Source organism: Staurois parvus, unplaced genomic scaffold, assembly GCF_062004578.1.
Source record: "Staurois parvus isolate SC_StPar_1 unplaced genomic scaffold, SC_StPar_1.0 ptg000001l, whole genome shotgun sequence".
Taxonomy (NCBI): domain Eukaryota; kingdom Metazoa; phylum Chordata; class Amphibia; order Anura; family Ranidae; genus Staurois; species Staurois parvus.
In genome coordinates this window covers 5,592,334-5,617,217 of record NW_028317797.1, presented here as the reverse complement: position 1 = coordinate 5,617,217, position 24,884 = coordinate 5,592,334, and the positions used below count along the sequence as shown (strand labels likewise).

The 24,884-nt window shown below is 41.8% G+C and overlaps 1 protein-coding gene across 1 annotated transcript in view; it reads right to left on the bottom strand.

Moving 5' to 3' along the window:
• The window catches only part of PCSK2 (proprotein convertase subtilisin/kexin type 2), a 270,895-nt gene that overhangs the window by 87,782 nt on the left and 158,229 nt on the right, over nucleotides 1-24,884 (bottom strand). The window contains exon 3 of the mRNA XM_089685325.1: nucleotides 4,703-4,816. Within this exon, the coding sequence (XP_089541451.1) occupies nucleotides 4,703-4,816 (114 nt within the window). The remainder of the gene's footprint in view (nucleotides 1-4,702; nucleotides 4,817-24,884) is intronic.

The window sequence follows — 24,884 nt, the reverse complement described above, 5'->3', positions numbered from 1 at the left end:
ACAGATCAGGACAGGACACAGTTGTTGTAGATGTGTGACATGTGTGTATGCTGCAAATAGAGTATCTCAACATCATCAGTAATTCAAATATTAGAAGTGTCTATTAGTCTAGGTTCACACCGAAGCATTTTCCATAGTGTTTTGGAGAAACACACTACACTCAATTTAACATGATTTCCTATAGGACACGTTCACATCTCAGCATTTTCACCCAATGCATTTTTTGGAAAAGGTCAGGGATGTTTTTAAACGCAAAAAGTTGCATTTTTGGTTCTATAGACTTCAATGGAGACACTGCAGAAAAGCTGCGTTTTTTAAGTGTTTTTGATGCGTTTTAATCTGCCTAGCAACAAGAAAAAACAAACTGCAAGACGCATCAAAAACGCATGTATGAAAACACAAAACGTGCTGCAGAAATGGATCACACGCAAAATGCATAGGTGTGAACCTAGCCTTAATCAACATCAAGATCAAACATCTAGTGTTCCTAAAGAGACATCCAGTTCACAGTAAAGGAGTTAAGTAATATAAGTTGGCTATACACTAGTAGAATTTTGTTCAAAATTCTTCATTTCTAATCATTAGTGGGGTGATTGACACTTGTTTTTCATTCGCAATGAGAAAATTCAAAGGAGCAGGATGCACAATTTCTCACAGTGAAGCATATAAAGCATGGTCCAATTTTTTGCCCCTGGTAAAAAAAAAGTCCTACCTTGTCCTCTCCCTGCATGAACAGTCTACCATGCAAATTACCATTATTGCTAAAGCAGGACATATGTGGATTGAAATTCGGCCAGTTCAGCATCGAAAATTTTCTATCGGTCAGTGCCACCAGTTATAGCCGGCATTGCTGATGAGTGTATTCTACCAGGGGGGCAATATCCCTGCTGTCAAAATACAAAGGCTTAGTGGGTGGGATTCCTCCATCCACACACTAACCCTGGGTTCACACTGATGCGGTGTGGAATTTGCAGCTTTTTCTGTGCGAATTCCACAACGCATCACAATCGCACCGTTTCATGCGAACTACTGCGGGTGTGTGTGTTAAGTTAACAACACCCTGAAAACGCGGTGCGATGTGCAGAATCAGATCGCATAGGTGTGAATACCGATGCTATTCGATTCTAGTGCGGACCAAAAAAAGGGTCCTGCCCCTTTTTATTGCGGATGCAGTGCGATTTGAGCCATAAAAAATTTATGGCTCCAATCGCACCACACAGAATTCGCATGTGATTTGCACAGGAATGCGGTGCGGTTCCTGTGCGAAACACATGCAATATATCGCACCGCACAAATGTGAACGCAGGCTCAATGTCAGCGGGTTGAACAAAAGAAAAAGATGAGTGTATGGCCAGCTTAATAGCAATTATCTTTAGGTCACTTAGACATACAATCAGATGTTTTTTAAAACAATCTGCAGAGTTGGCTAGAACTAGCTCCTGTGAAAGTCTATTCCAATTTCGGTTAGTTGTAGACTAGGGGTGTCAAACTGGCAGCCCTCCAGCTGTTGCGAAACTCCCATCATGCCTCTACCTTTCGGAGTCATGCTTGTAACTGTCAATCTTGCAAAGCCTCATGGGACTTGTAGTTTGGAAACAGCTGGAGGGCTGTCAGTTTGACACCCGTGTTGTAGACAGTTTCCTCTTGTCTTGCCTAGAGGTATTCCTGCATCCCAGGCATATTGGAGATACCAACAAAGAGAAGTAAGCCATTGGGAACTCAAAGAGCATCAAATGTTGGGCTATATACATTGGTGAAGTGCAGAGAAATGTTCACTTTAAACTTTAATTGGGCCATGAAAAGCTTTTTTTTCCCTTGCACATGATTGGACGTCTGTGTTCCCTTCTCTTTACTCTACTTCACATTTTAATATATCAGGCCCATCTGTCTGGTCCTATATTTGTATTTCTGGAAACAATGGAGTTCTCTCCCCCTTGTTTAGTAATTTTTTGTCATTAACATCAGATTCAGTTTTACCTGTTGGGATGCAACCCTCAGACACCTGGCAGTTTAGTCAAGTCTCAAGGTTATTGCCAGGGGTGGACTGACAACTCATGGGGCCCCCAGGCAATAGGAGATCATGGGGCACCTGTGTCCTTGCCCAAACTCAAAAAAGCCTATGAAAAAGGTACCAGGGGCATCTTATGGGGCCCCCTACTGACCCCTGGACCTCGGGCAGTGCCCGAGTTTCCAAATGATCAGTCCGCGCCTGGTTATTGCCTATAAGCCAGCTGTGAGGCTAGTTTTTAATTTCTTGCAGATTTATTGCCAACATAATTATTATCATCATAACTTATCTTCTGCTCACAACATCCCCGCCTACACTTGTAATATCTAAAAGCATATTAGAGTGGAACTCCAGGCTATATCTAACTAATCTAAAAAATGCTCCCTCCTCCCTTCTTACATGTATGCTGACTAACGTGTGTAAGAAAGATGTATGTACTTTTCTGTTTTCAGGCCACTCTTATCTGGTCTTGTGATCTCCCATGTGTCAGCCAGTGGCAGCTGCAGGGGAGAGGAGAGAGCACTCACCAACTGCTGGTAATGCCTGGGAGAGGAGTGGTAATGTCTCCCATATGCTCCTATGACTTATCCATTGTCGGTGCTCCATCCAATCCCCTGCAGCCACCGTTGGCTGACACAGAGCAGCTGGATCACATGACTGGTCACTGACTTTCGTAAGATGGCCATACATTATACAATTGTCTTGTTTCATTTCCTTTAGATTTACCTTCAAGAATATACTGCAAGGGCCTGCCTGATTGCATACAAAATGACAGTGTTTATGTTTGACCTCATATTATATGGTTTTGGTAAATCTAAAGCAAAATTGTATAAGAAAATTGTGTAACGTATGGGCAGCCTTACACAGGTCCATCAGAACAGGTGTAAGGAGATGGGCAGGCAGCATTTATAAGATTAGTTAGGTATAGCCTGGAATTTCACTTTAATAATGCAAAGAGTAGTAGTGATTCTCTCTCTCTCTCTCTCTCTCTCTCTCTCTCTCTCTCTCTCTCTCTATCTATCTATCTATCTATCTATCCCTGCGTGGGACTGATTTTCTTGGAACAGAAAATGTTCACTTCAACCATTATATGGAAGATTAGCTGTACTGGATTATTTACCCTTGAGAAGTGGAGGTAAGGTGGGAGAATATAATCACCTTACAGTCTATAAATATATAAATTCCTAATAAAGTAACCTCAGTGTAAAGCTGTTCACATTAAAGCGATATTAAATGGTTCTAAAGCCTCAAGCTGTTTTTACCGTCACGTAATTTGTGCATGAAGGTAAAAAACCTTTCTGTGTGCAGCCCCCCCCCCCAGCTGCTCCCCAATCCTTACCTGACCCCCCTCCGATCAGCAACATTCTCGACAGCCTCTGCTGTCTGGGGACTCTTCCTTCTCATTGGCTGAGACAGCAGCGGGAGCCCACTGGCTGTCAATTACAGCCAGTGAGCCAATGAGGAGAGAGCAGGAGGCAGGGTGGGGCTGCGCTGAAACTCTATGTGTCTTTTGGATGAATAGAGCAGCGGCTCGGGGATGAGCATGCAGTGGTGCCCCCAAGGCGAGCGGCTTTCCCTTGGGGCATTGCTAGAGCAGGAGGAGCTCCGTAGGAGACCCGAAAAGAAGAGGATCCAGGTTGCTCTGTTCAAAACCACTGCACAAAGCTGGTAAGTATAGATATGTTTTTTTTTTTCAACAAAGCTTTGGTATCACTTTAAACTCAAAACCAAAAATATTATATATTACAGCTTACCAAGCCTGAGATGTGGTGTCTGCATTAGTTTTCTTTTATAGGCTTTTTTCCCTCTGTTTTCACCTGGTGATTCGGCGGTCAGTAACACACCTCCTGTATTAGAGTGCCTCACTCTGGGTGAAGGAGCACAGGGGGCATGTTTGGACAGCAGCACTGTTAATCTATTAATCTGGGGGGAGTGCAGCGTAAAGTATTCAAATGTAATTTAAAAAAAACATTTTTTGCTTTGGTACATGCCCCCCATTGCAGTGTCCAGCCCATGTGCTTTTTTTTTTGACAACCCCTCACTAATAGCTTAGAAACTGGTCATTACTGTTATTTAAGAATTAGCTCCCTTTAACTTAAACGGGATTCGGATTTGGCACCCAAACTTTAATAATGTTTGCTGAACCTGTCCTGAACTGAACCCAGGTATGTTTGTTTCAGGGGCGGACTGACCATCCCGGCACTCAGGCACTGCCCGAGGGCCCAGGGTCAGTAGGGGGCCCCATGAGATGCCCCTGATACCTTTCATAGGCTTTTTTGGGTGTGGTTTGAGTGTGGGCGAGGACACAGGGGCCCCATGATCCCCTATTGCCCGGGAGCCCCATGAGTTGCCAGTCCTCCCCTGGTTTGGCTCATATGCAGAATTTTAAATTATTTTTGTTTAATGGTTGAGTTTAATGGACATGTGCCGACTAATCTGGTAACTAGCTGACTAACTATGTAACTGTGCAAGAAAGGAATTGTCTGCTATACTAAGAGAACAGTTTAAAAGCAGATAAGAAATTTACACAGAAAATAGTATTATTTGCATATATTACACTGAGCTTGGCAATAGTCATGCACCTTGATACACAGTTTTGTCAGGTGTATGATACTGGCATACTAAATGCGCTGTTATCAGCATAAAACTATCTTGTATCATTAACATTTCAAACATACTAAATCTTTCACTTACCAGATACCACTGTTTTGTAAATAGGGGATCGTTCATATTGATGTCTATGTCATTGATGTCCCTGTAGCCTCGTTTCTTTCTATCAAATCCTTCTTGCTGAACAACTTTCCGAACCTGAAATAAAGTGAAAAACATCCTGTAAAGCTTTTGCTCATACATCTTCTTTCTGCTGATATCGTATTATATCATCTTTATTCATGCTTCTAACAGTAGTATTTGAGATGTATAAAATTATTTGAATCTGCTATATATTTTACTGAGATGTTCATACAGACATTCCTGTCTACTTTTAATCATGCACATACCTAAATCTCCAATTATATGAATGACTTTATGCCAATTTTCCTCGTTCACTAAGCTAAGTGAATTTTCTGTTTGTAAAGGGGATTTTCACTTAGCTTAGTGAAAGAGATGGAATTGTGGTGACATCATTCATCCAAATATGCACAAGCAAAGCTGCAAAGCTATGTATTTTTTTTAATTCCCCGCACATTTTTTGTGGGTTTTCTTTCTTTTTTTTCTTTTATTTGTTATTTTAATTTTTATTAAACTTTAAATTACAGTACAAAAATATCTTACATATCTCACCATATATATTCACACATGATATGACCCATAAGGAATGACAGACTACCTCCCAGACACATTGGGGTTTATTTACTAAATTTGGAGAGTGCAAAATTTGGTGCACTTCTGCATAAAAACCAATCAGCTTCCAGGTTTTATTTCCAAATCTTAATTGAACAAGCTGAGGTTAAAAGCTGATTGGCTACCATGCACAGCTGCACCAGACTCTGAGTGAATCAGTTTTAGTAAATCTCCCTGATGACCTCCCTTTTAGATCCAAACCTTACTTCTGATTGATTGTTTGCTTTGCTTTAAGTACCACCTTTTCCATTCCAACTTCCATCTATCTCCCCTTGCACCTCTTTGGTTTAATAACCCTTTCTTCTGTCCACTTTTCAGCTACCCCCCACCCTTACAGTCAGGATGTAAATTTTCTTACTTTCTCTAGTCATCTTATACTGTGCCATCTTAAAATTCGATCTAAATATATAAGTGCCATTAGTGATTAAAATCCCTCTCCTCCTTTGCCCCTTCACGCAGGTTAGAATTTGCTAGTTAGGTGCTCTCTCGGACAGGAGGGTGATAGTTAATTTCTGTTCCCAGGTTTTTGGTTTTGGCAGGAGGCTTCAGTCCGACCCACTGATCCTGTGCATATAAAAGGGGCCAGTGGTCCAGAGCCCAGAGTCCGTGTTTCAGGCCCATAATCCGAGAGCCTGGTGCTAGTCCTTCAACCACGAAGCAGCCTGAAGTTGTGAAAGCTGTCCAACTTGAAGTTTTCCCCGAAGATACCAGCTACTGGGGAATGCCACTAATGGACCTTTACTCACATGGACTCTACATTTGCAGGTACACCGGGGCAACACATAGCCTATGACAAGGGACTTAAGGATAAAAATGGTTTTATTAGGTTCTGTTGGACTGACCTGTCTGCTTTTGTACTCTTATGTACTGTGCATGATTTTCTACAGTAAAATGTTGAAACGTTACCCTTTGTCTGGTCTGAAGTTCTTAGAAGGAATGCAATGCAAGTAACCAGCACAATTCCACACTTAATCTACAGCTTGGGTCACTAGCACATGGGGTATGAAGAGCCAGCATGTAAAACATCATCTTACTGTGATTTATACATGTGGTTACCATGGGCAACTGTCATGCTTACCTTTAACGTAGGTGGTCAGACACTATGCAGTAGCTGGCTTCTGTGTTCTTCATTTATAGAAACCCCCTTTCCAATAAGGCAACCAGGTCTTATACACAATACTATAGTGCCTGGCTAGCATGCTGGGCAGGCACAAACGAAACACAGCAAACAGGTACTTGCAGTTGCCAGACAGGCAGAATGGTTCAATGACAGTCCAGGTACAAGGCAAACAAGATTTAGAATAGTAAGAGTCAAATCTATAGTTAAAGAGGCAGTCAGCGTTCTGAGCGTAGTCAATATTCGATCCAAGGTCGTCAACAAGGGAATCAAAACCGTCAACAAGGGAATCCAAACCAGCAGATAGGGCAGACAAACAAGGAGCTTGAGCATGTGTTACAAACACTATCACAAACATGAGACTGCAGGCTTGTCTGGCTTAAAGCAGGTTTGATCTCCAACCAGAGACTGGCCACATCAATCACCTTGCAGGTGGACTGACAGACAGGGAGAATATATCACAGTCAAAACCAGGATGCTGAAATGAGACCAGCAGCTATCAAGGAACAGGAGCTCTAGACATTCCTGACAGCAACAAAGGTACAGTCAGCAAGTGGCCTGTTGGAAACATACACCTCTTTTGGGTAGACTTGCCTCTAGCCATGAGGGAGATAGTGTTAGCACTCCCTACGCCTTAGCAACCAGAGTGGAACTGCACTGCAGAGGTCCCCATCCTGCACAGAGGTACAGGAGTTCAAGAGTTAAAGACAAGATCACGTTGGAGCCCGTACAGGGTTCCATGTTGCTACCTGGATTGGTAGTGGAAATTGCTGGTCAGGTGGCTGTGGTCAGTGTTCAGCACGGCCCACCTAATTGCGAGATACAGTGGGAAGATGTACATTTACATGGGGACCTGAGAGTTAACTGGAGAAAAGTTGTTGTTCAAATGTACGTGGTGTACATTCATCTCTAAGAGTAGAGGCTCGCCTTAAGGTTGAGTAATCCCTGACGACAACTTCGGGTTTGTCCCAGGGCATTGATGGAGACAAGGTGTGTGAAGAGTAACCCTGCCTCAGATGTCTAGCACAGCCCAGGAGAAGATTACTAGTTGAGACCAGGACTTGTCAGTAACAGGGTTGTCTTATAACTAGAAGTGCACACACAGGTAAAGCACTCCTAGTTCAACAATTAGAGCCTTGTACCTGGGCACCATTTACAGACTGCGATCAGAAATGTGTTAAAGACAAGACTTCATAAATCCTAGCCCTGCTCATGGAATGCAGCGCATCCCATATGTATGGCAGATTTAGCAAAGAAAAACAGTTCATTTGAATTCTTCCATTTACACTAGAAAATGAGCAATTAATACACTGTAGAAAAAAACTTTATTTTTTTTTTCCAAACAGATTGACAAATAAAAACTTGACATTCCTGCAGAAAAGTCAGGTATTACAGACTTGTATTTTTTAATATCAAATCTGGTTACATAATTATCTAAAATTCAAATCCATAAAGCCCACCACATGTTACATAGTAGAATGTATAGAGTTTGTTGGTGTTTAAAAGCAGTCTTTAGCAACCACACAGCTTAGACTCACATGTCATACGCTTCAGTAGAATTGTATGTTTGTGGTACAGCTATTATTAGAGCAGAATACAAGGTTACTGATTGATGGACTGGCAGTTTCTTCATGAAAAGAGCAGTAAAACAATGACAGCTCTGAGCATGACACCACCTTCGGGGATCACAAGCTGCGATATATAATCCCTGAAGATACCTATAGAATGCAGCAAGGCTTCATCTCAAACAAAGCAAAAAAACAAGGTGATGTGAATGGATTATGTGATAAAGGAAAACCTCTTTCAGAAATAAAAATAAATAAATAATAACAATTACCATGACCTCATAAGTTATCTGGAACTGAACTTTTATTGCAATGTTCTTGTCAGTTGACTGTTTCTTCCTGGTTTGCAAAGTTTATTCATTAGAGTTGGGGAAGGAGTTCATTGGTACACCAAATGGATCTATGTATAATACATAGCTGATGGTAGGACTATACAACTTGTTCATTTTACTGCATTAAAATGCATTTCAAGTAGGTGTTCTCATTATTTCCTATGTCATCAGTTCACCTCTGTGTCCTGCAGTTTATTTTCATAAGGCAAACTATATAGGCTTATTCGAACCTAGCTGTGAGCATCACCAATGTCATTAAAACCCATGTGTATAGAAGTATGTAAGCACTTGGTGTTCTTTGTGTCTTTTTAGTTTTCTTGTTTGTACATTTCATCATTTTTTGCATTATGTTGATTTACATTGTTATATGACTGTTTTCACTGTTTTGTTTTCATTCTATGAAAATAAACTTAATAAAATAATGAGGACAATCTGCCATTTTATGACACAGGTACAGGTCCAGGATATGTATTACCGCTGCCCATGGTAGAGAGACTCCCAATATTCAAGCACAACTCCTCCTGTAGGTGCTAGCCCAGGAGGGGTAGTGAATATGCACCGTCTTTAGCATGAAACGCGTTTACCTGCCAGTCCCCCACTGTATTTCCACTATCTGTATAGAGATGCCCGTAGCAAAAAAAGAAATAAAAGAGAAAAGAGAGTGGGGCAGACATGACTAGGTTAAGAGGGGGGTAGTAAAGACAGGAAAGGGTTAAGAAAAAAGGTGGGAGTTAGCAAATGTGCAGGTTACCTGATTGGTGATGGGTGTGCAGGATGGGGTCTTCAACACCTTGGGGTGTGGTTGGGGGGGTCGGTCAATTCAGTGCAGGAGCAGCAGCGGTGGAGTGAGCTTTCCTCTTACCCTCCCTTGGGGTTCGTTTGGGTGTTTTCGATTCCTGGTTCTGGTTCCCGACGGCAGTTGTTAGACTTTTCAGGTGACACATACTATTAAGCTAAAGCGAATGGTTGGGACCCATCGGTGGTGCATTCCGGTTAACTGAGGTTTAACTGGAAGGTGGAGGTTCTGCACTGCGGATGGTATGTTTTGTCTCCGATCTGGTGCGTTTTGGCTGGAGACCTAGTTATAATATACGTTTCGCAGTGGGATATCGGTTTTGTTTGGTGCCTTTGAAGACCAACAACTTCTCCTGTATGTTTCTGTTTTAAGGAATGTTTTTGTGTATTGAAGTTGAATTGTTAATAAAAGGCCATGTTGGCCATTTTTTACTCCAACAGTGTTTTGTTTTTTCTTTATTGGTATGTTTAAGGGGGTATGTTGAGAGAGAGAGACAGAGAGAGACAGTGGTGTGGGGGTCTTAACTAGCATATCTCTTATACACTAGTCATGATTTATCTTTGTACAATAAAGTGGATTGTTTGGAGTGCAGCCGATGGGACGTCCTTTGTTCTCATATACGTCCAGGAAGTTAGTTGAAAGGAGCTTTTTGCTGAAATTTGCTTCACTAAAATTGACAGAAATAACAATACTGAGGACAATGACAGTTTTGATTAGCTTGGTCCTGTTCCTCTTCTTCTTCCTTCCGGTCTTTAGTACAGAATGGCACTTACATAATAAAGTGTGAGCGCTGCTCTGTCATATAACCTAAAAAAGGACCAACATTGAAGGATGGAAAAGGACATGGAGATATGGAGGGTAGTACTGGAGCATGGAGAGGCTGAGTACTAATAACAAAACTTTTTTGAATAGAGAGAAATGCCAATTAAAATATATATATATATATATATATATATATATATATATATATATATATGTGTGTGTGTGTGTGTAACTGTAAGGCTCCATGCACACTAGCTTTTTTTATAAGCTCAAAGAATGCTGGAAAAGACACTGGACAAAATAGCATTTTTTATTAGTGTTTTAGTAGCGTTTAGGAGCATCGGAGTTTTAGTAGCGTTTCTTCAGTGCATGTAGAAAAAAAAAGCTAGAAAAACTATAAAAATGCTCAAAAAACTCTACAACAACAATTTTTTATCTGCTCCTAGACACTAAAGCTCAAAAAACGCTAATAGCCTAAAGTACTGTGCATGGACACATAGGATAACACTACTTAGCTTCTAGGAGCAGAAAGAAAAATGCTAATAACAGCTTCTAGGGGCTTAGATAAACCCTAGTGTGCATGAAGCCTAAGGCTATGCTTAGACTTGCATCTAAACTTCAATGTCTCTGAAAAGTGATCCATATTCAAATCGCTTTCCAGAGATGTTTCATAGGCAATGAAAAGACGATGTGACACCTCCTTACCACCTGTTCAAACCCAGTAATTGCTGAACTAACGTCCTGCAACCTTGTTCATTCCAGGCATTTGCAGTACTTCCCTATTCACCTGAATAGGTTATTTTCTGATTGAAGACTTATGCAAAACTGTATGAGCTAGCATAGCAAATCATTAAGCTGTGTTTGTGTTTTGTGAACACAAATTAAATAGGAGATTTAATTTCATAGCCTAGTTCGACTACACAGCAGTAAGTCAACTTGATGAAAATCTGGGGGTAGCCTTGAACTTCCCCCCTGTTAACAGATTGGTAAACAGAAAATATTTTATCCAGAGACAAAACTTTATTGAATAGGAGAACCAGTACATAGTCATACATTACACTGCCCAATAAGGCGACAGTCCAGAAATATTCCAAAGTTAGGCCCTTTCAAATAGTACAATCTTACAAATACTATGCACAGCTACATGTCCAGAGCAGACATACTTAAAACAGTGCAGAGACAAGGCAAGGATTTTACAGGGATCAAGTCAATGGATGGCACCCTTCACCTGGTATTATCCCTCCAAAGCCTATCCATGGTCAGGTCCACAGGTGTAAGCTCAGGAACATCTAACCAACTTGCCCATATCTTTTCGAATTTTCCATGTAGATAGACATGTTTTGCCTAACTTCACGGTACTGCCAATACTCTTTATTGATTTACATAAGGTGGGTGGGTCCTCCAATTTCCAGTGGATCCTGAAAGAGGGCTATTACAATTGCCTCTTTGGTAAAAGCCTCCAAGTCAAGTTCATCCAAAATATTTAAACAGAAAAAATTGGTATGAAAAAATTTATAACATGCATGAGGTGGTGTAGCAAAATGTATCGTAGAGACCTGGAGGTGGTGGGGTGCTGGTTGGATCTCTCCTGCATAACCAGTAGATAGATGCCTAGACCTTGCTCCCCAATTTCCATGTTCCCCTAGCCAGGTGGCCAGGTATAGCATTGTTGGCTGTGCTGCCTCTGGGATTTGGCAGGTGTGCCTCCTCTTGGAGTTGAGGATATGAACAAGATATTAGTGCTCTGTGTAGTAAATGGCCCTGTGGATGCTTTGACCAAGATGCAAGACAGGGGTGCTCAATCTGTGGCACTTGGAGCCCTCTGATGTGGCCCTCAACCTCAAACCAGGGAAATGCATGCCTGGGGTTGGCAACTCTTTGCTCACAATCTGGGTTTGCTGACCTGCCATCCCAGGGCATCAGAGTGCATTGAACCAACGCCAGCAGCGGAGAAAGCAGGTGACCGTGGAGAAAGCAGGAGCCTCATGAGCCAATGCTTCCTCTGTAGGGCAGGCTCCTGTCCCGCCATGCGGATATACCAGCCACAAATAGAGCAGGAACTGCATATGGTAATACTTCCTTTTGTAGCGCAGGCTCCTGTCCTGCTAAACCATATTGCATCAGTGTGAAAGCAGCTTTATAGGGGGCTTTGGATAGTAAGAGCTTATTTACACTTGCAGTTTGGGGGCAGTAAAATCCTATAGCTGAGATGTGTTTTTACTACACACCCCCAACCACTAGTGTAGTGTCAGGGGTAGCAATGGCGACCCCACCCCATGCTCCAGGGGGCCCGTGCGGCCTCCCTGTCATATTCTGTTTTACACTTGGATAGGAGGGGCAGCAAGGGCGGCATATACAGGAAGGGTCCTCTCAATTTTCCACCTGCCGGGCTTTTATTCCTTTCCTTCCTGCTGGCGTTCAGCAGCTGCAGGAGGAAAATGTTCATTATGCTATTCAAAATAAAAAATTTGAAATACTGAACCATTTCATTTCATTGTGGCCCACAACTGGTTACCAAATTACTTAAGTGGCCCTTTCCCTTCAAATGGTTAAGGAACCCTTTGTGTACGACTACATGAAATGTAAATTCAAAGATGGCTGTTGATCCTGAAGCACAGGATAATGTTAAGATATAGCAAAATTATCCAAACATTCACTAGCATTCTGGTCTGAAGGAATGTGAAAAATGGAGGTGGTGATGGTGGTGGTGGTGGAGGGCAGTAAATATGTCACTGAGATGGTTGAGACCTCAAAAAGGGAATAGCAAGGCCAGAGATATAGATGTGTGGTGTGCTGTCTCCTGGAAAAAGAGAGGTGGAAAGGTGGCTAGGCTATGGCTTGTTGGAGGGGCTGCCCCATAAAGAGAGAGAATGCACAGCAGGGACACACCAAAGGAGGTGTGTGGCTCCATAGTTTGTGGGACCTATCTCAGCTAGCTGCGTAGAGGGTTTCTAACTGGAAAGTACCTGTGATAGAAATGTCATTCTTCTGTGGTTACCACAAGAGACGGCCTTCCTTCTGCTGCAATATATAGGTTTCTTTTAATTAATAGTGATCGCCTTTTTTTTTTCTGAATGATGAAAACTTCGGAAAGTCCTTTTCCACATAATCAGCCTAAAATACTTTACCTTATGCTTTTGTTGGTACTGTTTGTAGTTTGTCCGCTGCAAAGTGTAAAGTTCTAATGTGAGATCTTTAATAACTTGCTAAATAATTTTCACTAATATGGTTGCTTGGTTTACTACTGATCTCAGCCTGCCTTAGCTAATAATAAAACATGTCACTGTTTATAAAACAATAGTCTTGCATTTTACATCTCCAGCATGCAAATCCATCATACAGTAGCTATGACTACGAGTCACAAAGTCATAAAGTAGCTATGACTACACGCTTTGAAGGCCATTCTTTGTTTAGAACTTCTGAATCGGCGCACAGCAAAAGAAAATTGGCTAATTGACTTATTTTTCCTTTAAACGCTCAAGGCGGCTGTAACCGTATTAGTGTACTTTCAACTATACAGTTGAGTTCTATCTGTGATACTTTATTATTGGCACTAAAAGTTACATTTTTAGGCCAAGCTTTTGAGGGTCAACTCTCTTCTTCTAAGGTCCAAGCAGTAATGATACTGAAATTTGTACAGACAGCAATCTCTGGAAAAATTACACACTTTGGTGGGGTTAGACGGTAATATAAGTAAGAAAGTCACATAAGGGGAAGAGCAAAGGGCTGTGGAAAATGGTCATAAAAGTTTTTGATGGTGCACCCAAGGATGTGAAATTGGTGAAACAGGACAGAAGTAAAAAAATAAAGAACCTACAGAGACACACCAAAAAAGGACAGAATAGATATGATTACTACACACCTTTGGGACAGGATTCCTGGCACCCAGACCAATCTTTGGAAGGCATAAATGTTTTGATTCTTTTTAGAATACAATTAAAAACTACAAATGTTGTCTGTGACAAGAAATAGCAAACTCAGCATGGACCTTAGTTTTTTCAAGCACTCTAAAATAATTTTTAGGACCATTCTCAACTCTGCGATTCTCCCCCCCCCCCCCCCCCCCGTGTGAATGTTTACTTAACTGTTAGTGCGAAAAAAAAGGTTGCGGTCAGTACTTGTCAGTACTTACCCAGTTCAACTCCAGAGAAATTTTTTAATTTTTCGCAAATGTAAAAATCTTAATTTTTGGCAATAAATTTACACACACACCCAAAACATTATATGTTTTCTGAAAGCAGAGGCTCTGTAGAGTAAAAAGGTGATTGTTGGACATTTTTATGTCACATGATATTTCTGCAACTGTTTATTAAATACAAATAATAAAGTTGACATGTTTTGCAAAATATAGTAAAATGAATTTTAGGTGTAAAAACACACAATAGAAAACCCATGCTTGGTTAAAATATAAAATATGAGATTGCATCGAGTAAACAGATACCAAACATTTTATGTCTTAAAATTGTGTGCCCCCGCAACATCGCCAAAAACTATGGTGGCCAAAAATCACCACAGGTGACGCCTTAAAAGCCTTTCCAGCTCATCAGTTTAGCATTTAAGTGTTACTAAACCCAGCACCCTGCATTCTCTATATCTGGTCTCCCACAGTACACAGAACATGGAAATCAAATTATTTTAGTAAATATAAACTGCTAAATACCTTTTCTTACCAGCAGTTAGAGCAGTCTTGTGACTTCTAGCAGTGTCCAGCAGAGCACTGGTTAAAGCTTGTAGGAGGAGTTTTCATTCTCCTCCCACTCTCATATGAGACTGCAGGACCCCTGACCCTCTATCTGGACAGTGATGATTGGCCCTGTGCTCATCACATGCACTCTCCCAAGAAAGAAAAAAACTCTCTAGCAACACACACTAAACTGAGCATGTGCAACTTGCCCCCAAGGCTCTTTTCTATCAAGAGATTGATCAGGGACAGTAGAAAAAGGGGAGGATCAGAGAAGATAGGATTAAAAATCCTTTTTACACAATGCAGAGGATTAACCCCTTAAGTTCCACAGTGAGTATAACAAACATGCTTTACGTCATATACAGATTCATTTTACTGTTGTGGGTTTAGTAACACTTTACCTAGGAGCACTTCTGCTAGAATTATTGTTCTTACTCTGACGTTCACATGTGATATGTCACATGTTTGGTGCAACTGCAGTTTGCATACACGTGCACACCCTTGGCTTGTGTTTGCAGGTTTGCAGGGCAAATGGGTTACAGCAATTTTGTTTTTTTTATTTTAATATATTTTAATATAATATTTTTTCTTTATTTTTAGCATTGGGCAGGTGACAGGTACTCTTATGGAGATATTAGGGATCTACTTTTGGAGCCATTTTTAAAATTTTTGTTTTTAATAAAGGACTTGTCAAAGACTGTCTCCTGGCATTTTGTACACTACACTTTTTTTGTGAATGAGTAGCAGTACCATGTACCCCATACTCATTCACATAAGATGGGGGGCAGGATCTGGAGGCCCTCTTGTTAAAGGGGGCTTCCAGATTCCCATAAGCCCCTGCCAGGAGATCACTACAACCGGCCACGGTTGTGGGGAAGAGGCCCTGTCGCCATCAGCATAGGACAAGGTGCTCTGGGGGGGAGAGCACCCCCTGCCCCAAAGCACCTCCCCATGTTGATGGCATGTGGCCTGGTATGGTTCGGGGGGGGCACTCGCTCATCCCCCCTTTCCTGACCTGCCAGGCTGTATGCTCGTATAAGGGTCTGGTATGAATTTTGGGGGACCCCCATGCCATTTAAAAAAAAGTTTTGGTGTGGGGGTCCCCCTCATAATCCATACCAGACAAGGAGTGTTTGGTATGGATGGGGAGGGGGGGCACGCCTTTCTTTTACAATTTTTTAATTGCCGGCACTTCTTTGTACATTCAGAACCCCGCTGACAACTGAAACATTAACCATTTGCCTGCTGGGCACTTATACCTCCTTCGCGTCCAGGCCAATTTTCAGCTTTCAGTGATGTCGCACTTTGAATGACAATTGTGCGGTCATGCAAGTTTGTACCCATATGACATTTTTATCATTTTTTTCACACAAATTGACCATTCTTTTGGTGGTGTTTAATCACCACTGGGTGTTTTGTTTTTTGTGATATAAACAAAAAAAGAGCAAAACATTTGAAAAAAAAAAGGTTTTCTTTGTTTCTATTATAAAATTTTGCAAACAGGTAATTTTTCTCCTTCACTGAGGCTGTACTGATAGGCAGCACTGATGGGCACTAATAGGCAGCACTGATGGGCACTGATGAAGTGGCATGGATAGGCAGCACTGATGGGCACTGATAGGCTGTACTGATGAGGTGTCATTAGTGGGCAGTAATGAGGACGCACTGATAGGTGGCACTGATGGGCACTGATAGGTAGCACTGATGGGCGACACTGATGAGCGCCGCTGACTGACGGCACTGACTGACAGCTCTGACTGATGGCACTGACTAGAGGCACTGCTGAGTACTGATAGGCGGCACTGATGGCGGCACTTCTTGGAGGCACTGATGGGTGGCACTGCTGGGGGCATTGATGGGTGGCACTTCTGGGCACTGATGAGAGGCACTGGTTGGGGACACTGCTGGGCACTGGTGGGAGGCACTGCTGGGCACTGATGGGAGGCACTGCTCGGCACTGGTGGGTGGCACTGCTGGGCACTGGTGGGTGGCACTGCTTGGTGGCACTGCAGGGCACTGATCATCAAGGAACTGTTCATCAGTGCCGATCTTCTCTGTGACAGCTGCCGGTTATCGGCAGTACTTCCTCACGCTGTGACAGTGTGAGGAGAGTGCAGCCAATAACTGGCAACTGTATTTACTCGGCAACTGTACTTACTCATTGGACACAGCTGATCAAGTGGTAAAAGACCACTGCGATTGGCCTTTTACCTCAGCACGTGATCAGCTGTGTCTGTAGGACACAGATCGTCGGGTGCGCGCCATGGGGGCACGCAGGAGGGAGCGTTCTAGGAGGACGTCATATGACGCCATCCCAGAACTGGGTAACCACACTGTAGCCATCATTCAGCTATAGAGCGGTTACCAAGCGGTTAAAGAATGTTTTCACTACTAATATAACTCATGCGGTATTTTAGTAGCTGTGTGGTATCTTAACGTATACTCGGATGTAGTAAGATACCGCTTAATGAATTGTCCCGGTTCGAAGTTCGTGGTCAAACTTTCCTTAGGTTTGAATGTCTGACTGCCCATCACTACTATGGAGCTGCCGCATCACTTTCACTTTCAATCCGGGAGGCGGCTGAACAAAAAACACACAAGCTGATGGCTGTTACTGCAGCCATCAGCTTGTTATTAAAGGCTCACTCTATAGGAGCTGAACTGGTTAAAGTGGTTATAAAATCAAATATTGTCTGCATTAAGTTAAAAAATGTCCCACTACTTGTTTCCCCACCCCCATCCCTAAACACCAGAACCCTCTCCCAAACGTATGCTATTCAAATCCAGTGAGGAGGGAGCAGGGGCGGGGCGGGGGCAGAACCACGCTGTGTGTGTCCATAGCTGCATGCAGCTCAGCTAGGGATTGAAGTGTCTTCCTATGGGAGCATTTTGAGAAAAGGAGGAGCTAGAAGTGCTGGCTGGGACTCCAGAAGAGAAGGTTCAGAGCAACTTGATGCAAAACCATTGGCAGATGAGTATAACATGTTTATTGTTTTTTTTAAAGCATTTACAATCACTTTGCTTTAGCCAAACAAGGAGCTTAACAAGGAGCATTGAGTAGAACAACAGACATGAGAGCATAGATCTAGCTGCCTGAAAAGGCAGATGTCCTTTCATTGCTCTAGGTAAGCTAAAATAAATGCTAAATAAAAGCTCTAAGTGAGAATACTGATCACTGTGTAATTTTCTTTTTTAAAATATACATGAAAAAGAAGATTATTGGTTCAAGGCCATATTTATTATTTATAACTGACAACCTCTTCTTTTGTTTACTGAAGCTTCTTATAAGCATTAGTCACAGCACAAGTGTGTCTAGAGTACTCTTTATTGCACTGTATAAGAGGAGGAAATGTTAAGCAAAACATGCTAATAATAAACAATTTAGAAAAGCACAGGGAATAACAGCAACATTTAGAAAAAGTGATACATAAAGCCCAACCCCATCACAGGGAAAAAGTTGTAACCAGGGTTGTGTCAAGGTCCTACCTTTTCCCTGAGGTTATGTTACTCCATGTGCTGGCGTCCATCTTGGATTCTGCTGTGCATGATGGGAATCCTTTTATGCCTTCAGGTCTCTGTGGTCCATCCCCCAGAGGGGTGTGGCTGATGACATATAAGCCTGTGGCCCGCACATGCTCTTTGCACTTGTGTCTTGTGTCTTGGTGTTGCTATTACTCTGTTCTGACTCTCGTGACTCTCCTGGTATCTGATTCGGCTTGTGACTTGACTATTCTTTGTATTCTCCCTTGATCTGATCCTCTGTTGCTGAACCCGGCTCGTGACCTGTGATTCTCATCTGCTGTCCTGTACTGTTTTGTCCTGTTGTTGTTGACCCGGCTTGTCTGACTACTCTTTTGTCTCTTCCACCAGCTACACGCCATTGGCGGCGGCCATTACCGCAACTGAGGTGTCTCGGGGGCCGCGACCTGGTTCCTGGCTGCGTCAAGTCCATCCCCACCATCAGGGGCCCTGGTGAAGGGCAGCCTGGGACTTAGACTCCGCTCCCTGAGGGACTTCGGTCTGTGGGTAGTGGTTGTCGTCAGCCAGTGCGTTACATTGTTAGGCCTGCCTGTCCGTTCCTCGGCCCCTGTCCTGACATTACACAAGTGCCATGAACCCTGACGGTGCAGGCACGCCTTCGCTCCTAATGCTAGTCGCCAGACTCGATCAACAGGATCACCTGTTGGATCAATTGGCTCAGGCGTTGCAAACTCTGCTTGCACGCACTGCACACCTTGATCCTGGTGCTATTAGGCCAGTAGTCACTCCGGTGGTCTCTCCCGCAGCTTCTCCACTTATTGCGTCCACCACCTCGACGGCTGCATCAGCGGCGCCCAGAGGTATGACTGGTTCAGCCCCTCTTCCACAGCGCTTTGGGGGTGAGCCTAGTCAGTGTCGTGGGTTCCTCAACCAGGTGGGTATTTATTTTGAATTAATACCCCACGCCTTTCCGTCTGAGAGGTCAAAAGTGGGGTTCCTAATTTCCCTACTCTCAGACAAGGCCTTGGCCTGGGCAAATCCCTTATGGGAGAGGAACGACCCGGTGATTCAAGATTTTTCACCAGATTAGGCCTGCCTGTCCGTTCCTCGGCCCCTGCCCTGACAGGTTGCCAGTAACCTGCATTAGTAAGCTGCACTAAAAACTAAGGTTCCTGTTCTTCCTCTCCTATCTAAGCACTGCAAATGTGATCTCTATAACTGATCCAATTGTATCAAGATAGCTGTAACATACAGTCTAAGTAGAATTAGCAGGCAGTGACTTCATCAAAATGACATCTAGCAGATTGTAGAAAGCTTCAGTAGAAAACGTGCAGATCTTCACAGATAAACATCAGATAGGTAAAAGAAATCATAGTATGTCTAGCTCCAGCATTTACATGCAGTCAGAATATAAACTAATGCCACACTGAAAATAGGGTAACACTAGCTATCCAGAGCATCTGCAAGCTACAAAATGAGGAAAGTACTAATTTTCTTAAAGGCAAACAAAAAAAAAGCATGTGTAACATGATAGTTCTTTATAATCCCTCAGTAATCTTTTGCAAAAGTGTGAACTTTATTCTGAGGTTTTTATGTTCATAAAAAAGTTAAAATTATATTACCAGTACAAAAAAATTGTAAAGTTATTTACACATTAACTGCATTTTTGTGTGGTTTTTTTTTCAGTGCAACACTACAAAATGGAATGGGCACAACCTAACAAAAAAAAAAAGTTTACATATGAATGGTAAACAAATTGCAAAAAGGATAAATGCCCAGGAAAAAAAGATAAGGGTACTATGGGGGTAAGTAGAAGAAAGAGTTTATAGAGGTTAGCTAAATCTTACTAAGGGTAATAGGGGTTAAATAGTATGTAGTAATTTATTTTTTTAGACTTACAGTTTACCAGGATTGATAATATGTGCAGATAAAATGACTTTGGTCTACTCAAAGACACATTGTAACATTACTATTATAATGTACAGTATGTAGAAATGAAGCCTTCATACAGTAATTGCATGCTTCTGTCACTTAAGAGCCAATGCCAGTGCTTCCAAAACACATTGGGACCAAGCAGTAAGTTTGAAAGTATTATTCAACTCCCTCCACCATCCACGTTTTTTCCCACTAGCTTGCAGTGCTGTTGTGCTCTTCAAAGCCCATACTCATCTGCACAGCAAAGCCAGTGTTGTACCCCTGCAAACTACTGTTCAGGTGTCCACAGCAGGTCCACCATCTTGGATCTCTTCAGTTGGCTTTTCTTCCAGGTGCAAGCAGCTAACTCTGATGACATACTAGATCCACCCTCCAGACTGCCCCATTGACGTTCTGAGGTTGATTTACTAAAATTGCAGAGTGCAAAATCTGGTGCAGCTGTGCATAGTAGCCAATCAGCTTCCAACTTCAGCTTGTTCAATGTCAGCTTTGACCAAACAAAAATGGAAGCTGATTGGTTTCTATGCACAGCTACACCAGATTTTGCATACTCCAGTTTTAGTAAACCAGCCCCTCTGTGTGCTGATCCTGCAACCTCCTTGGAGATATGAACCTTACAAAAGATATAGAGCACCGCTCCAAGTACCAACTTAAAATCATCTGTTGACTCCCCGCTTACAGGTGCAGGCATCCAGTGAAAGCTTGCCCCAGCTCAACATGCAATGTCTATTATTGAAAGTCAGATGCTGCACACCAAAGGAAGCCAAGTGCAATAGTAGAAGAGTAGCTTCTACCTGTCTCCAACCAGGCTACTTCCCTCTGACACAATTCACCCTCCCACAGGGCCTAAAATAGAACTAAAGGCAAAACTTTTTTTTCACTTTGGATAGAGTATGTGAAGGAACCCCTGTCATTTTTTTTCCTCATCTCTGCCCCATTGGGGAGATTTCCCTTCACTTTCTGTTCAATAGCGAAAGCAGGAAGTGATAAAAAATTCCTGAAAATTTAGGGGATTTCTTGGGGACCTCAAGGTCACCAGAACTAGTGTCTCCATTGGAAAATTTCCCCTCTATTGCTTTTCTAGGGACAACCCCAAATTTGGGGTTTTCTTTTACTTTCACTTTCAATTATAATGGTAAACAGGAGAAATAGAGTGGGTGAATCTCCTAATGGGGGCAGTAAACAACCTCACAGGGGGTCTAGTCCCTCTGTACTCTGTCCAAAACTAAAAAAAAAGTTTTGCCTTTAGCTTCACTTTAATTGTAGAGGTCAACCTGTATGATTAAGCCATGTGGGAGGGTGAAATGCATCAGAAGGGCATGGCCTGGGAGGAGACAGGTTGAAGCCACTTCTCTACTGTTGCACTTGGCTGCCTTTGGTGTGCGTCATCAGACTGGACACTCCTGGGAGATGTGATGTAAGTGTCTCATGAGGCTACAGGACAAGGTACACAAGGTGGTGGTGGGGAGGCTCCTTGCAAATTTGCTTGCAGGATGAGGGGAGATGGTGTGGGGGGGATGGTTAAAGTGAATCTAACTTGCTTTTGGGAGTTTAGTTCCACATTAACAGCTTAGTCCCACATTGCAGATTTTTCCTTCTGAAAATGCTCATTGACTTGATATTATGCTGATTGCCTTGCTTTGTGAAAGCACAGAAACTAGGGAAAACCAGGCAAATAGCTTTTATTACAAAATATATTATCAGTGTAAAATTCCAAATTTCTGGTAGTACAGGATTCTGTTGTACCTGGGGAAATTTCCCTTAACTTCTTGGAACACAGACAGCAAAAGAAAAAATTTTTGGTAGACTTGAGAAGTTTAGGAGTATCTGCCTAAGTGTTATATCTGTGTCCCCACTGGGAATATTTTCCATTACTACCCAGCCATTGGATACCCTGACATAGAAAGTGGAGGAAATTCTCCCGTTACGACATTGACTGTTATAAAAACTTGGCTCAAAACTTCTCTCCTTTGCAAAATTCAGAATATGTTTTTGGCTGGAATTGAGCTTTGAGCATTATCACTATTCTTTCTATGTTTCTCAGAATACTCTTGTCACAGTTTTTGTATATGGAATTTGTTTTTTACGCCGCTATTGTTATTGCTTATTTATTTGAAAACACATTATGCCAACCAGAGAGGAAGTGGGATTAGGCAGGATTAAAATTGTCGTTACAAAATGTGCTGTTTCCAAATTAGACGCATAAACCCAAGCACAAAATATACATTATCTGTGTAAATGTACAATATACACACAGTCTTTATTTTCTTAATATTGTTAAATTAATTTGTTAATTTGATATGCATTAATTTTATGTTTGTTTTTAAAAGTATATGTATTTATTGTTAAAATACTTTATACTTTGATACACACTTAAGTGAACAAGATGGAGGTTTTCATATCAATAGATAAATAATGAAATACCTTTTTTTTTTATTTGTGTCAAGTAATTTACCATAAAGACAAATTAGACAGGGGTGGTCACTTAAAAGATAGTTTCAATATTCAGGAGGAAAAAGTGGAAGCCCCTTTTTTGACATGGGATTTGTTTCCAGCACTTCTCTTCCACCTTTTAGAAAAGGGATGAAGGGATGGCAGAAAAAAAACCAAGTGATCCATTGAGGAAACCCAATTTCTTCTTCGTATTTTTTCACTTTTTCACTTTTTTGTCAGAATAAAGCTCTGTGTTTTTCTTAAGCATGTTTGAATCCATTTACTGTTGACTGACTCACTACCTTTAATGGGGGTCTATTCCAAGCAACAACTACTCTTTTGGTAAAATAATACTTTCTAAGATTACTTTTAAACTTCCTGCTAGTTTGAGGTCATGTCCCCGTGTTCTTGATTTAAGCTTCATATTGAAAATACTGCCCTCATGAACCTTATTCACACTTTTGAATAAGGTTAATCATATCTCCCTTTTCTCTTCTTTCCATTACCACTACTTGGTCTTCTGTACTCACTCTTTTTCAATGGTGGAAGGGAAGCGCTGGAAACAAGTTTTCAGTAAGTGTGTAAAGTCATCACTTGGGCCCAATTGCTCCATTTCCCACATGCAGACTATAAGAGTGCCAAACAAATATTCATGAACCCAGCATCTTTTAACCCCTTGCCAATCGCCTCCTATAGGAGTACGGCAGCAGAGCGGCTCTCCTGTGCTGGATCACATATCTAGTACGTGATCCAGCACTTCCGGGCAGGAGTTGTGCGCCACCGATGCACCGGCTCTGCTGTGATTAGTCACAGCACAAGCTAATCAGCGTGTGGTGGCCAACGATTGCCGGTACCCACTAATCACGAGGAGAAAGACAGGGCAGAGCTCTGTCAATCTAAACAATACAGAGCTCTGCCCTGTCCGTGGGGATGTGCCGGTTTATGTTTCCCTGCAAATCAGGGGATAAAAAACAGCACATCCTTTAGTGAAAGCACCTAAAAGTACACACATAAACATTCATTAGGCACACATTTAACCCTTTCATCGCCCTGGATGTTTAACCCCTTTGCCAGCCAGTGTCATTAGTACAGTGACAGTGTATAGTTTTAGCACTGATAACTGTATTTGTGTCACTGGCTCTCACAAAAGTGTTAGCTAGTGTTAGATTGCCTGCCATACTACCACAGTCCCGCTATAAGTCGCTGGTCACTGCCATTACTAGTATAAAAAATAAATAAAGATTCCCATATATGTACCATAGTTTGTAGATGCTATAACTTTTGCGCAAACCAATCAATATACACTTATTGGTGTTTTTCTCTACCAAAAATATGCAGCAGAATACATATTGGCCTACATTTATGAAGAAATTTGATTTTTACTTTTTTTTTTCCATTGGATATGTTTTATAGCAGAAAGTAAAAAATATTGTTTATTTTTTTAAACTTTTGTTTTTTTGCCTTTATATAGCACAAAAAAATTATAAACCCAGTGGTGCTCAAATACCTGGACAAGAAAACTCTATTTGTGTGAAAAAAAAAATGATATAAATGTGATGATATATTTGTGTACAGCATTGCATGACCACAAATTTGTCAGTTAAAGTAATGCAGTAATGACCTGGTCATGAAGGGGGGGTAAATCTTCTGGAGGTCAAGTGGTTATTGATAACATTATTTAATGACAGGAAGGTATGAAACAGCCAACAAGGTTCAGGGGCCTGGAAAACACCCTTCATCAGGACTATAGAAAAAGGGTATACATATTATAATAGTGGGTGTCAGAAATATTGCATAAAAAAATTAAGAACCATTAAAGTGGAGCTACAATGCCTCTGAGCACCACAAAGCAAAAGCATTATTTAATTCATTTTTAATATTCCAAGCAATGTCACCCATCCATGTCTCCATGTTTTATTTTCTTGACAAATCACTTTGAAAAACATCCCCTAGCATTTATATTTTGAGTACAGTAAGATAATTCACGTAGCATTTACTTCCTGGAATTCATCTGCCTTTAGCTCAGGCATGTATGAAGGAGGGTATGCTTAGCTGAGAAAACCTCTCCTCCTTTACTGGTGACTCCTGGGATGACATAATTTGCCTTGGCCTGGAAACTAGGAGGTAACTGAAGAAATATTAAAAAAAAGTTTTAAACAAATAAATATGATATACCTCTCTATCTATTTAATGATGCTAGCAGCATAAGGATTAAAAATAGTCAAATGTTGATTGAGAGAGTGAGGTTCCGCTTTAACATTCTCTTACAGTACCACTCCCTCCTGGCTATTATACTGCAAAATTCCGCTTGCTGGAGATTAAGCAGCTGTAAAGAAATGCCTTCATGGTGTGGCGAATGCAGGAACAACGCCATGGAAACGGGTGAGTGATCCGAACTGATCCTGTCTCTGGTGAGTTGCCGTCAGCAAC